Genomic DNA, 15,296 nt, shown 5'->3' with positions numbered 1-15,296 from the left:
GAGTGAGGACCCTGCTCGCAAGAGCTTACAATCTCTGAGGAAATAAGGGTGGCACAAAATGTAAAAAGTGCTTATTCAGTACAATGGTCCAGCCATCTTTTATACAAATGTAGTAATTTCTCTTGGCTCTAATACCCACAATATATAGACTCTGGCCGGAGCAGGTAAATTAATTGGGTATGATCCAAAATACCCTAAATGAGGCCGGATTCACACGAGCGTGTGTGTTTTGCGCGCGCAAAAGATCCTCAAGAGCTCCGTGTGTCAGCAGCATATGATGCGTGGCTGAGTTATTTTCGCGCAGCCGCCATCATTATGACACTCTGTTTTTATGTTTGTAAACAGAAAAGCACGTGGTGCTTTTCTGTTTTCATTCATAGTTTTGATTACTGTATCGCGCATCACGCGCGGCACACGGAAGTGGGTCCGTGTGCCGTGCGCGGTTTTCACGCACCCATTGACTTCAAAGGGTGCGTGATGCGCGAAAAACGGGCAAATATAGGACATGCAGTGAGTTTTACGCAGCGGACTCACGCTGCGTGAACATCACGGACTGTCTGAACGGCCCCATTGACTAACATAGGTCCGTGCGACGCGCATGAAAATCACGCACATAGCACGGATGTATTATACATTCGTCTGAATAAGCCCTAGCAGATAAAGTACAACAAAAATTTACCGCTCAGACGGCCCTGGTTTAAACAGTTCACTACGAATTCGGTATGGACACTCTGTCCCAGTAAATAGCAGTAGACAGTCCGCAATCCAGTGAGGGTGTAGGTGGTGATTCTTATCCCTGTAGTTCCACAGAGCTCCGTGTCGTCTCTCGACGTTCAAAAAGCTCCTGGTAGGAAAAAGATCCTACGTCTAGAAGTAAAAACGAACAGAAACATCAAAATAGATAAAATCGTTATAGATTCATAGGCGGCACGCCAAACACTCTCGCCCGACTCTGGGTTTCGCCCTTTTGGCTTCCTCTGGATGCCCCTCTGACAGAAAGGGGAAGAGGATAAATGTCAGCAGCGTCCTGTAATGTAATGTTTATGGGGACAGACTGACTTCCTCCCAACATTTGTTTTCAGGTGAAACAAGGATCGAATATGTTGATCTCAACCTGCTCGATACTTTGGGGGGAATTTATGAAGCACTCTGCCCAGTTTGCAACTTTGGAATTTTTATGCTGCCTCTTTCCTGAAAAGTGGTTAGGCTTAGCAAAATGGGGCATGGCTTGCTACGGCCCCACAAAGTTACTATTATTTACGCCAGATATTATAGAAAAATCTCTGGCAGAGATTTAGCTTTCAGGCGCACAGAGGGCCAGCGTGAGACTCTTAATAAATTTGGCACATCTTACTTCAGCCCTCTCTATATTGAGATTGGTGTATGGTATGGCAGATACATATATATAATCCCAGACCAGTGTGTTAAGGGTCCCACCACCTTTATTGTCCAGGGGGCCCAGATCAGTTTTAGTCATCACTATTTCCAACCTAATCATTTAGATTTTAAGCAGGTCCCTCAGTGCAGTATATGGTGCAGGGAAGCCTCCCCACTGTCATAGGGCATTGCTATCCTTCAGACCTAAGCACCAGTGGTAGGCGGAGCTTCTCACAGCAGGTGGGGAGGGGCTGGGAGAGAACAGACGGACAATAGGAATGCAACACGCTGATTGGCTGATACGCTCTGCTCTCCTCTCTCTGATTGGCTTACTGGGCTGCGCTTGCCCTTGGCATCCCACTAGAGCAGATTGAGAGGCAGCAGAGAGTGGATGTGTAGCTGGAGATTCCGCTCGTCGCGTGGAATAACGGGAGCAGGGACGGGGGACCACGCGTCAGCTCACAGCTGCTTCTCCTGCCTAGAGGAAAAGCTTGTGCCCGGTGGAGCCTGCATGGTGACTGAGGACACTGACGGTGAGTAGCTCAGCTCTGCTACATATCTGCTTTCTTCACTTTAGTTTGCCCCATAACTCCATTATAAAGTGCTGGTTCTTCTGGCTGATCTGCGCGTGACTACATCATTGTGTCCTTTTAACTATCCATCCTGTCCTATCTCCCCCTACTATAAGCACTACAGAGGGGGTGAGACAAAGGCACAAGCGGAGGATGGGATTACAGGGAACAAAGGGGGCAATGCCTGGTACTGATTGGGCACTTTACAGTAATAAGTGTGCTAAGGACAGATGGTGCATTCAGGAGCAGATCCCACTTTACAGGAATTAACCCTTGCGTGCCTGCATGGTATGTGAGGCAGCGGCATATAGCACTGACATAGCAGAGTTGTGCAGAATCTGCCTTGAGTCACTGCGTCCCCGGAATACATTCTGTGCATTGTCACCTTATTAGATTACTCTCTTGCTCGCTATGTCCTGCCACGTCCCAGCACGTAATCTCTGCCTGCCAAAACATTTAATATGATCTCCTTGGTTCCCGGAGAAAAAGCAAACAGTCTGGGCTATTTAAAATCAAAACCTACTTGCAGGTCCTAACTGCATCCTAAAGGCGTCAGGAGTGTAAAGTACTGTGCCGGACTGATATTGGGTCTAGGGTCTTCTTACAATATATTACAGACCCCCAATCATGGGCATCCATTCTTCTCCGGCATGGCATGCTTGTGACTTGTCTCTTTATCTGATCTTGCTTGGTCCATCCTAAAGGGGTTGTCTGGTTTCAGCAAATGTACGTTATTTTTGTATAATAAAGAGTTATACAATTGTCCAGTATACTTTCTGTATTAATTTATCACAGTATTCAAGATCTCTGCTTGTTGTTATCCAACAGGAACATTCATTGTTTACTTTCAGTGGATAAGGTTCTGTCCATGGTCATGTGATAGACACACAGGTGCTGGGATCGTTAGAAGACACCGTTCTGATGCACACACTGTAACTAACCGTGCACCTGTGTGACCATCACATGACCATGGACAGAATTTTATTAAAAGCTCATAATAGAGAACAACAAGTATAGATCTTGAAAACCGTGACAAATTATTACAGAAAGTATATTAGCAAATGGTATCACTTTTAATTATACAAAAAATGACATTAATTTGCTGAAACTGGACAATCCCTTTAAGTAGAGCCATGAGCTGTCTGGAGACTAGAATGAAATCTTTCTTCTAGTGTGGGTATTTGTTGGGATGACATAGGACGTTAATATAATTAAAGGGAACATAAGCCTTTATATTTATCTTGTAGGTAGATTTGTGTATTTCATTGCCCTTTGGATAGAAAACAGATGGTCTTGGATTAGTGCCTTGCATATATATATATATATATATATATATATATATATATATATATATATATATATATATTAGTTGTTTTCCACATCTGAGTTGCACCCGTGCAGGACCCGTTTTCACAGATCCCTCATAGACTTGAGTCTATCGAGGGATCCGTGAAAACTGAAGATAAAAGGAAGTTTTATTTTTTAACAGACCCTTCTCACGGTCCGTTAAAACAACGGCCGCGTGAACGGCCCCATTGAAATACATGCGTCCGCGTGACAGCCGTTGTTTTAACAGCCGTCACATGGACGTAAACTACGGTCGTCTGAATTCGGCCTAAGAAAGATGTTGTTGCCTGAAGGAAGAAGTTTTTCCGATTGAGGATGCTAAGAGCTCATGTTTTTTTTGCCAAATACAAAGTGCGCTCCCCATCAGTATATTTTCTTACAATAACACCAACTTGCCCTGGGCACTTGGGACATTATAATAATATTTGTGACCACAGTTATTGTACAAAAGTAGGATATTCACTTAAAGGGGTTATGTGGGCAGCGAAAAGTATTAGCGGTGTATTCACTGCAGTATGCGAGTACACTCGCTAATATACATTTCGGTCCCCCCGTCGCGTTGATTATGAGATTTTCATAGATTTTTATAACGCTGGCGGGGGACTGGAAGTCTAGTTGCACAGTCTTCCTTCATGACATCACGACTCTTCGTCATGTGACTGATCCCGCTGTAATCTATGTACAAGCGGCAGCGTGTACAAGAAGTAGTTACTACTTGTACATAGAGTACGGTGGGACCAGTCACATGACGAAGAGTCGTGATATCATGAAGGAAGACTGAGCAACTAGACTTCCGGTCCCCCGCCAGCGCTATAAAAATCTCAGAATCCGCATGCCAGGGGGACCGGAATGCATATTAGCGAGTGGACTCACATACTGCAGTGGGTACACTGCTAATGGTTTTCACTTCCCACATAATCCCCTTAAATATGTTAAAGGTCTTCTTCAACAATGGATCAGAACGTCAAAACCCTCAGAAAAAATGATGCTCAAAGTAATACGTCAAGAAGATAAAGTGGAGTGCTGCAAACTCTACATCTATTGTTCAGGGTTGGTGCGTAGCGGAGTATCATACATGAATGTGTCCTCTAGAGTCTAGATTGTCCTTTGTGGCTTTTGAAGGTTATAATATAAAATCCAACAGCTTTAAAAGTGATTTGCTTTATGATGTCATTGAAGAGGACTTTCCTAAACATATAGGCAGATTGCCATGGTACTCTATATGTAAAGAATACATATGTGGACTTCTCTAGTAATGTCCGATATACCGTCCAGTTATGGAAAATAAAACTAAGTGCTGTGCCGACAGATCTGAATGCCGTAAGGCGCCATTTCTCCCAGTAGATAAGCATGCATACCTAGAAGTGTTCTCCCTTCACTTATCTATACATAGTACTATATTTAGAACACAATTTCTAAAGGGTATGCAGTTCGTGTTTTATTATGGAGCAAGTAGACTAGTCTTAGTCAAGTTAATCTTTGGACAAAAACTGCTCTTTAACCCCTAGCCCCACCAAAACCCCGGGGTCCCACACTGCAGGGATTCACCTGATCAGCCCCTTCCAGATCATGACAACCTCAGAACATGACCTCAGAAGTGACATGATCACCTTGTGGTCTGATCAAGAAACTCCCATCACCGGACCCTGAGGTATCTAGAAGAGGTTAAACATTCAGCTTTTGCTGAATTTACTTTTTTTAAATTTCATGTTATTAAAATGGACAAGTGTCTGAAATTGCAGAGACTGTATAAGGATTTGATGCCGTGTGTCCTGAACGTTTATCACCCACACAGTCCTTAGAGCAGAAAACGCCAAAAAAGGCACAGTATTTTATACCAGTTCGTGTTTGGTATTAGTACTATGCTACTAAGTCATGCGTGTGTGTATGTGTGTATATATATATATATATATATATATATATATATATATATATATATATATATATATATATATATATATATATATATATGTATATAATATAAAATTTTAAAGTTGGTACTGTTATTATGGACAAGACTAGCATTAACCTCAGCTAGTCACAATATTCTGCTAAATGGAAAATATGTGAGCGGAGAACAGTCTCTGGCTATGATCATAATATAAATGTATATTCTTACACTCATAATATTTATATACCTACAATTAACAAAAATTGATGCAGAGAATAGCACATAGGACTAGTGGTGTTGAGAAACATTCTGAAATTGTCTCTTCGGTTGTAAATTTGGAGAAATATACATACATACACCTAAGTAACATCAGCTGTCAAGTCCAAGAACAGCTGGTAGCCAAAGTATAATCGCCATCTGGATGACCTTTTTTTTCTTTCCCATCAAATTTGTATGTGGTCACTGGAACTATTGTTAATCTTGTTTAAGCATAAACGCTATGTAAGTTCCACAATGGAATTCTGTGCAGAAATTCCGCAGCATTTACAGTAGCAGCAAAGTGGATAAGATTTTGAAAATCTCATGCCCACGTTGCGGAAAATAAATTGACTTGCGGTATGGAATTTAAATGGACATGCTGCGTTTTCGTTGCTTTTCTGTTGCGGGTTTTCCCCATTGTATTCAATGGGGAGCATATCCGACCTGGATCCCACAGCACATTCCGACCAAAAAAGCCGCACCACATTGTGGTGCGGTTTTCTGCCGGAATTTCCGCTGAGGAAACCGTGCAGAAAAAACCCCCAAAGAAACGTTAATACTTACTCCGGCTTTTGTTAGGCCGGATTCACACGAGCGTGTGCGTTTTGCGCGTGCAAAAAACGTGTTTTGCGCGTGCAGAAGGCACTTAGCTCCGTGTGCCATCACCATATGATGCGCGGCGTGAGTTTCGCGCATCCGCCATCATTTTGACACTCTGTTTGTAAACAGAAAAGCACGTGGTGCTTTTCTGTTTTCATTCATACTTTTTACTGCTGTTGCGCGAATCACGCGCGTCCCACGGAAGTGCTTCCGTGTGGTGCGCGTGATTTTCACGCACCCATTGACTTCAATGGGTGCGTGATGTGCGAAAAACACACAAATATAGGACATGTCATGAGTTTTACGCAGCGGACACACGCTGCGCAAAAATCACTGACTGTCTGCACGGCCTCATAGACTAACATAGGTCCGTGCGAGGCGCGTGAAAATCACGGACGTATTTTACGTTCGTTCGTCTGAATAAGCCCTTATGGTGAGGCGTCCCTCTGTGGCTGTCTGGTCCGGCCTCCCTGGATGAATCTACAGCACATGTGACCGCTGCAGCCTGTGATTTGCTGTAGCGGTCACATGGGATGAAACATCATCCCAGGAGGCCGGAGTGCAGGGAGTTCTGGGTAAGTATGAATTCTTTTTCTTTCTGAGTTACCATTTTAACTCACTGCGATTCCGCCGCAAAAGTCGCAACACTTGGCTTTCTGTTGTGGATTTTGCATCCCCCTTGAATTCAATAGGGAAAACCCGCAACAGAAAAGCAACGAAAACGCAGCATAAATTGACATGCTGCAGAAATGCATTCTGCACCGCAGGTCAATTTATTAACGTTTTTTTCCCCTCAGTGACGGCATGAGATTTTCAAAATCTCATTCCTTTTGCTACTACTGTAAATTATGCGGAATTTCCGCACAAAATTCAGTTGCGGAAATTCTGCAGCGTTTATGCTACATGGGAACCCAGCCTAAGGGTATATTCACACAAGGCAGATGTGCTGCGTAAAAGCACACAGTGTATCCGCCTAGTCTCCGCACGGAATTCTGGCTGAAAAACCGCACCAAACTGCAGTGCAGGTTTTCGACCCGAATGTCCGCTGCGGAAAACTGCACGTTAAAAAAGAAAAATGGCACTAACGTAACCATGGTGACACAGGAGGAACCAGCACAGAACTCTGGGTAAGATTTTTTTTTTTTTTCTGTCTTGCGATTTTTGTCGGGGAATCGCAGCTTTTCCCACGTTAAAATCGGAACATCTGCTATTTGGATTCAATGGGGAAAACTCGCAACAAAAAAGCAGCAAATACAATTGACATTGACCGCAGGTAAATTTCTGAGCGTTTTTTCCGCTTATCATTTATGCTGCGTGTGGATGAGATTTGTTAGAAAAACTGCTGAAAACACTCTGTGTGAACATACCCTTACAGAGAGCCTGTAGGCAGAAAAAGGTGAACTACAGGCTGCTGGAAGATGGGGCAGATGCCACTTTACCCTAATAAGATAACAAAATTTCATATATTCCCATGTAATACTTAGTTATGCAAATAAAAAACTTAAGGTCGCCATGTATGCATGTATTTGTAATTCTTTTTATGTGCGAAAAGTAGATTTTTAATTTGCAACCGTCATGCAATGTATTAAATAATAGCTCCCAGTAAGAAGCCATTGTCACACTGCCATGGACATACATAGAAATGCGGGAGCCCCATACAAAGATTAAAGTGGGTCCCCTCTTCTGGTGCTAGTTGATACCAACACACCCCTAACTACCTGGGCAGGAGGACTTGGTGCTTGTTTTCACCGCCATCTTCTTTCCACGATCCTTGGGTTAATTCTCCAAACCCTTGTTTGTAGGACCTTTGTGGACATTGGATACCTGCACAGGTTCCCACCACACATTAAAATAAGAAATGCTGCCAACCTGATCCGTGCTCCCTCTCTCCTGGGGTCCCATAGGAGCCGCATAGTCTGAGTCTATGGTACGTATGCCCTTGCACACTACCAGGACCCGGTATAAAAAGACTCGCAAATTAATATTTACATTGAGAAACTTTGGTATTCCCTTCAATCTTATTTAGATACATCTGGTTCATAGTGGAAAATAAAAAAAGTTTGTTGTTTTTGTGGATTACTATTTGCAGTTATGTTCTGCGTGAAAAACTCACATTTGCAGATCATGTTATTTTTTTTTAAAATAAGTTAGCACGTAGAGCACTGTGCTGACCTTCTTTGCTTTTTTTTTTCTCTATCACAGATCAGCACAATTACCAGTGGAGACGTTTACTGGCGACAATGGGGACGAAAGAACTTCTGTCTATGGTGGATCCAGGGATGTGAAAGATGACGGGGACGGCAGAAAGGCCACGTATTGTATCACAGCCGGAGCGCTCCTCTTTTCGAATGCCTCTTCTTTGCTGATCAACCTCTTATCCGGATGGAACAGTTTACAGGAAAGCAGTGCAGGGACAGCGGCTTGGCTGGTTTTCTGTTAATCCTGAGGACCTCTACTCTAAAGACTATTCCGTTTATTATAGCACCTTTATGGATGGTAGAAGACCAGTGCAGAATCACTTCTGTTCTATAGAGGGCCGGAATAATGAACCATGAAATGATGTGAAGTGGTTTAGATTATAACCGCGTTTCAACATTTTTTTTCTATCATTTCACATTTTAGTCGTTGTAACAAGAAATATTTTTTTACCATGGCGCTAGAAGATCCTAATCCACAATTATTCAGCCTCACTTACCACTCTAGTGAAGCTCATCGTGATGAACCAGCAGGACCCATGGAGAAAAATGACTCTTACAGGTCACTAAGTTTGCCGGTCTTAAATGGGTTTTGTAAAGCAAACTTTCAAGAATTTCATCCGACAGTGGTCGATACATCACAAACGGCGGTTATTGAAAAAAGAAGTTTTTTACATAGTCAAAGAGAATCGAACTTGAAACCTGGCCACCACAGGACCATGTCATCTCAAAGCAGCGCGCCTTCCTCTAGGACTAGATTTTCTTCTGCAGCACCTGGATTTCTAGGTGGAGAGAGAGCAGAATGCAGCAGCACCATAAACAATAAAAAAGGCATTTCTCCATCTGTAACACTCTCTTCAATAAAAAGGGGTCGCGGTCTTGGCATAGCATTGACAGACTCCCGATGCTTTCTTGTCTGCATGTGCTTTTTTACTTTTATCCAGTCATTGATGGTGTCTGGTTATTTAAGTAGTGTGATTACTACTATTGAAAGACGGTATAGTCTTAAGAGTTCTGAGTCTGGTCTTTTGGTCAGCTGTTTTGATATCGGTAGCCTTTTAGTGGTGGTTTTCATCAGTTATTTTGGTGGCCGAGGATGTAGACCACGTTGGCTCGCCATAGGTGGCTTGTTTATTGCTGTTGGAGCAGCTCTCTTCTCCTTACCTCATTTCATTTCTCCACCGTATCAAATTCAGGAGCTGAACTCTTCTATTTCTAATGAAGGTTTGTGCACAAGTGGCAACACGACTGCCAAAGATCCCTCATCCATGTGTCCCGGAGCCGCCGGTGGAAAAGACCATTCTCTCTATGTAGCTTTATTCGTCTGTGCTCAGATTCTCATTGGCATGGGATCCACTCCGATCTACACTCTGGGCCCAACCTACTTGGATGACAATGTTAAGAAGGACAATGCTTCACTTTATTTAGGTAAGTGTATAAAGCTTTGCTTTTCAAACATTATACTTTTGAAGATTATAACTGCAGTGACAATTATTGGGACAGAGGGAAGCATGAAGGTCACTTCGTTGCACTGCAGGTCAACTTCTGCACAGAAATTTTCCATAGCATGTTAAAAATTGCATCCTTTTTGCTGCTATTGTAATACGCTACAGGTTTTCTGCCTGCAAATCCGGAAAGATAATTCACAGCAATGCCGCTATGTGTGAACATTGCCTAAGAGGGCTGTGCAGGATTAGAAAAAAACATGGCTGATTTCTTTCAAAAACAGCACCCCAACTGTCCACAGGTTGTGTACAGTATTGCAGCTAAGTGCCATTATCATCAATGGAGCGGAGCTACAATACCAGACACAACTGGTGTACATGTGAGGCGCTGTTTTTGAAAGCAGGTGTGTGTTTTTAATCCTGTACAGCCCCTTTTACGTTTTTCCGAAGCACCAAATTTTGTCCTTGCAACATTGATAAGTCTACCTGGTTTGATAAGTATTCAGGAATATAAATAATTTGTTGCCAATAAGTTATTACTACTCTGTATTAAGCATTTGATCTGTTGCTAGGTTTATACACTCTCTCTCCTTCATTACAAGGGATTGATAGTAAAACAAAACGGCATCAAAAATTATTTAAAGCCAATATGGCCTCTTATTTGGGTACCCCGTCCACCAGATCACACACTGATCAGTTCTACACCAAAATTTTCTGGTTCCAGTTCTGAGGACTGTCACGATCTTCTCTAAAAGAGTACAGGAGTGGAAGTGCTGGTGATGCCCGTTGTATGAAAGGGAACAATTCCATCTAAGCCAGGGCTCTCTAACTCGGCTGGGTAAATGGGCCGCACATAGAGAAAAATGTGAAGTGGACGGGCCGCATTACTTTCAAATCTGAGACTATATAAATTGTTGTTAATCAATTAGTTATTTGAACTATTATAACAATAATAATTACTATAATACTACTACATTACTATAACACTACGTTACTATAATAATACTACATTACTACAATATTACATTACTAGAACTATATTTTTACTCCTTATGTCTCCATTTGACAGAACGAGCAGTCTCTAGCTATACATACATACATACACATATTTCTTCTAGTTGTATTTTGATAGGTGTTGTAATTTCGCCATATTCATTTCCCATATGTTACATTGTCTTCCATTTTTGTATTTGGATCCACTCTTCATTATACCAACCAGTTTGCAGTTGGCTCACTTTTCGGACTGAGGCTTTTTATGTATACGGTCGTTACATTTTACAATAGCTCCTTATTCCTTTGTCGTTGTGACTCTTTATTATTAATGTAGCGTGTGTAGTGGTCTCCTTTGGTGATCCATCACTGATTTTATCATGTGTAATATTCTATGTATTTCAATAAAATGTATATATTTTCTGACTTTTTTTTCCCTAGTTTGGTTCTATATTTGCATGGAGTTGCAGCTATGTTCAACTATAGGTTTGGAATAAAAAAAAAAAAAAAAAATATATATATATATATATATATATATATATATATATATATATATATATAATATATATAGCAAAAAAAAAAAAAACAGCTCCAAAAACGTCTAGTAAAAAAACGGCTCAAAAAAAGGTTTTAAGCTTCAAAAACGGCTGAAAGTCAGAGGCTGATTTCTCTAAAAACAGCTTCGTAATTTTCAGCCGTTTTTACTTGTGCGTGTGAATATACCCTAAGTGTCGCTAAATGCCGTCTGACTGATCAATTGGCAGCGTTTGGCAGACCCATTTTTATATAGTGCCACAGTGCCCTCTGTAGATAGTGCCATGCACCCCCGTAGATAATGCCACCGTGCCCCCCATATGTGGTGCCACAGTGCCCCCTGTAAATAATGACACACAACCCCCCCCCCCTTGTTGGTACTGCCACATTGCCCGGGAGGGGGGCTGTGCCGCACAGCCCCACTCCCTGTAGATAGAGCCTTTGGGGCTCCCTCTAGGAGTGGAATCCCCAGCCAGAGCATTGCAGACGCTCTGGACGGGGATTCCTCTCTGAGGAGCTTCTGACGTCTCTGTTCATATATGGGTAGTGACGTCAGGGGCTCCCTCTAGGAGTGGAAACCCCGGCCAGAGTGTCAGCAACGCTCTGGCTGGGGATTCCACTTCAGGAGGAGCCCCTGGCGTCACTACCTATATATGGACAGTGACATCAGGGGCTTCTCCAGTAGCGTAATCCCAGGCTAAAGTGTCCGCAATGTTTTGGCTGTGGATTCCCCTCCTAGAGCGAGCCCCAAAGGCGCTACCTACAGGGTGGGGGGACATTCACTAGAAAGGGGCTTCCTCCAGGAGCAGTATCCCCGTCAGAGCGTCGGCAGCAGTCTGGCCGGGGATTCCACTCCTGAAGAAGCCATGACGGCCCTGCGCTATGTACAGGTTCTACTGCGCTGTGTACAGGATCTACTAGTAGTATAGTGTGCAGCGCTCCTCCTTCAGCTTGCTTTCAGCTTGCTTTCTGCTGTCCCGAGGATGTAATGGGAGCTTCGGTGCATCGTGGGCTGCAGAGGACATCCTCGGGGGCTGCATGCGGGCCGTGTGTTTGAGACTCCAGATCTAAACCAACCCATAGAGATTCAATATGGTCACTATTGCTGGTTGCTAGACATCCACCAAGATTCAATGAGAAATCAAAATTACACCTATATAGGAAATAAAAATAAATTTTGTACGATCCAATGGACAGAGATGGCTCTAAAGTGGATTTCACCTAGGGGTGCCTAATACTCTGCGATTTGAAGGGGCAGAAACTAAAGATACACGAATCAAGGAGAAAGTCCTTGAGAGGTGGAAAGGACCTTGAACATCTAAAATTCAACCCATCTTTGACTTTAGGGCTTGTCTCAGAATTTTAGGGACCTCTGAGTAGATGTGACACTTACAGGTCTACTTTAATATTACGGTTTAGACGGCTGTTCTGCTATTTATAAACAAGAGAATTTGCAGGCACTTGTCTGGTGGTATATCTTTATACAATCTAATATCCTATGCCATTTATTTTTAGCTTCAGCACTTGCCGTCAAGGAAGTAAAATATCACATTTCCTTTGTTAGTCCTTTACATCCATTTGATACATTACATTACAAGTATCACATTGATCTAGAATTTGTAAGATTCTGGTTTAAAGACAAAGCGGTGCGAAGGTCATGTGCGGAGACTGCAGGGATTAAAGTTGCATTAGTAAAAATATGAATGATAAAAGGCGTTACGTAAAAATCTAGTGGTTGGTGACAAGAACAGAATACGTCAAATTAAAATATATTCTAGTGTGCTAAAATAATTTCCAAAATATAAGTCAAGCCAGCCAGGGTTCAAAATTTCTACCTTCCAGAAAACAGCCGTCAATATACAATGTTATTCAGTCTATCAGTTATTCATTCGATCACCACCTCCACCAAAGTGCAGCTATGTAGTAATTGCCCCCGAGTTCTATAGTTGTGTATGATTTATAACCCCACATTGTTTACCGTACGGTTTCACAACTTAAGCGCTATTCTTACAATTCAAATTTCACCTTGTCCTCCACTATCTTGCTGCAGAGACAGGACAATCCTAAATTATTTTACATTCCACAACATCGTTCGTGTGGTGTCGAGGCAAATCTGCTTTGTATCCCCAATTGGCGTTCACATCAATGCACACAATTTATTTAAGTCAGTTAGGGTGGTCTTACAACGGGCTGATTTTCTGCCCGGTAATGAGCGCCAATTGACAAGAATAACATGTCGATCAGCGGTTTGCTCTATTTACATGGAGCAATGATCGAGAGTTCATATGGAGGTTTTTGTCAGGGAAAAAAAAAATTGCCTCAAAATTCCTTCAGGATTTTTGAGGCAGATTTTGAAAGGCCAGCGTTTTTTGATGCTTTAGGCTTGGTTCCCACGGGTCAGATACGCTACGTAAAAATCACGCAGCGTATCCAACCGGGAACCTGCAACACCTTCCGTCTGGGGAGAGAGAGAGAAAATTAAAATAAAAAAATCGCACCACAATTTCAAACAGCATTTTTTTTTTAAATAAATCAAATGCAAAAAGCGTGTCAAATGCTTCAAATGGGCAGCGGGATCTTTTTTTCCCCCTCTTATTTCATTGGAGGTTCAGAGGCAAAAGCCTCTGCAACATAAGGCATGACGTTTTTTTTTTTTTCTTTTCCCCACGAGCGGTCTAAAAACACCCTGGGAAAGAAAAAAGCACAGATTTTTTTTTGTACAGATTCTGGTGCGGTTTCTGGGTCAAAAACTTGCTGTGTGAACTGGGCCTAAAAATACTCCTTGTCTGAACTTCATATTTCCTATTGAAATGAATAGGAAATTGTTTGCAGGTGTATTTCAGAGCATAATACAAGCGTTTCACGCTCTGAAATACGCCTGAAAGTAAGCCGTGTGACTTGTCCTGACAGTAAATCTGGCCTTTTGCCCTTAGCAACCAATCAGAGCTTAGCTTTCATTTTTCCAGAGCAGTTTATAAAATGAAAGCGGAGTTCTGATTAGTTGCTCAGGCAGCAAGGACAGCTTTAGGCTGGGTTCCCACAGTGCAGATTTTGCATGTATTTTTTAAGCAAAAACCAGGAACGGAAGCTAAACACAAGAAATATATAAAGGAAGGCCTTATAGGTCTGCCCTCCTGGATGCAATTCTGGTTTTGGCTTACAAAATGCATGCAAAATCTGCAGCAAATCTGCACTGTGGGAACCCAGCCTTAGGCCGAATTCACACGAGCGTGTGCGTTTTGCACGCACAAAAAACGCTGCGTTTTGCGCGTGCAAAAGTTCAGTGTGGCATCTGTATATGGTGCGTGGCTGCGTGATTTTTGCGCAGCCAGCATCATTATGACACGGTTTTTAGGTTACGAAACAGTAAAGAAGTAGGGGCGTTTGTTTCCCTTCACTTCTTTAATAACTGTAGCGCGAATCACGCGCGTCACCCGGAAGTGCTTCTGTGTGCCGTGCGCCATTTGCACGCACCCATTGACTTCAATGGGTGCGTGCTGCGCGAAACGGGCAAATATGGGACCTGTCGTGAGTTTTACGCAGCACACATACGCTGCATTAAAATCACGACCTGTCAGAACAGCCCCATTGATTTCCACGCGCGTAGCACGGACGTAATACACGTTTGTGTAAATAAGGTCTTACTGTTAGACCGTTTCGATAAATAAGGTCTGTGGTGTTCTTGAAAAATGAAGGTGCAAAGCAAGAGCTAATTCCAAAGTTTGCCTTTCCGAGTAGCATAGATAACCTCGAGCCATAGTACTAGAATGCTGACCTGTAGTGAATAATTTTCCATTTTTGCCCGCACACCAGGTTTGATGAGTCAGATCGGCATTTTGACTACTCTTGAAAGTGGTAGCCCAGAAATGAAAAGCCCTAGAGGATTCAAATTGCTGCCGCCGGTCACGCTATGGCTTTTTCTTTGCATGACATTTTGCTTTCCACATTTCTGGCTATATTAATATTCTTCTATTATAAAACCATTCTTAGGTTGCTTTGTATCTCTTGTTTTGTATACATACCTTTTATAGGTCTCGGTTATAGCCATTGCTTGGCCTATTTGAAACAAACACAGTAAGAAGTATAT

The 15,296-nt window shown here is 42.5% G+C and overlaps 1 protein-coding gene across 1 annotated transcript in view; it reads left to right on the top strand.

The window, feature by feature from the left end:
• Positions 1 to 1,755: 1,755 nt before the first annotated feature.
• Positions 1,756 to 15,296, top strand: part of SLCO5A1 (solute carrier organic anion transporter family member 5A1) — an 81,931-nt gene continuing 68,390 nt past the window's right edge. The window contains exons 1-2 of the mRNA XM_075828270.1: positions 1,756 to 1,910; positions 8,248 to 9,668. Of these exons, the coding sequence (XP_075684385.1) occupies positions 8,696 to 9,668 (973 nt within the window). The 5' untranslated portion in view covers positions 1,756 to 1,910; positions 8,248 to 8,695. The remainder of the gene's footprint in view (positions 1,911 to 8,247; positions 9,669 to 15,296) is intronic.

This window comes from Rhinoderma darwinii, chromosome 5, assembly GCF_050947455.1.
Source record: "Rhinoderma darwinii isolate aRhiDar2 chromosome 5, aRhiDar2.hap1, whole genome shotgun sequence".
Classification (NCBI taxonomy): domain Eukaryota; kingdom Metazoa; phylum Chordata; class Amphibia; order Anura; family Rhinodermatidae; genus Rhinoderma; species Rhinoderma darwinii.
The sequence above is the reverse complement of the archived record's forward strand: the minus strand, read 5'-3'. Positions and strand labels throughout refer to the sequence as shown.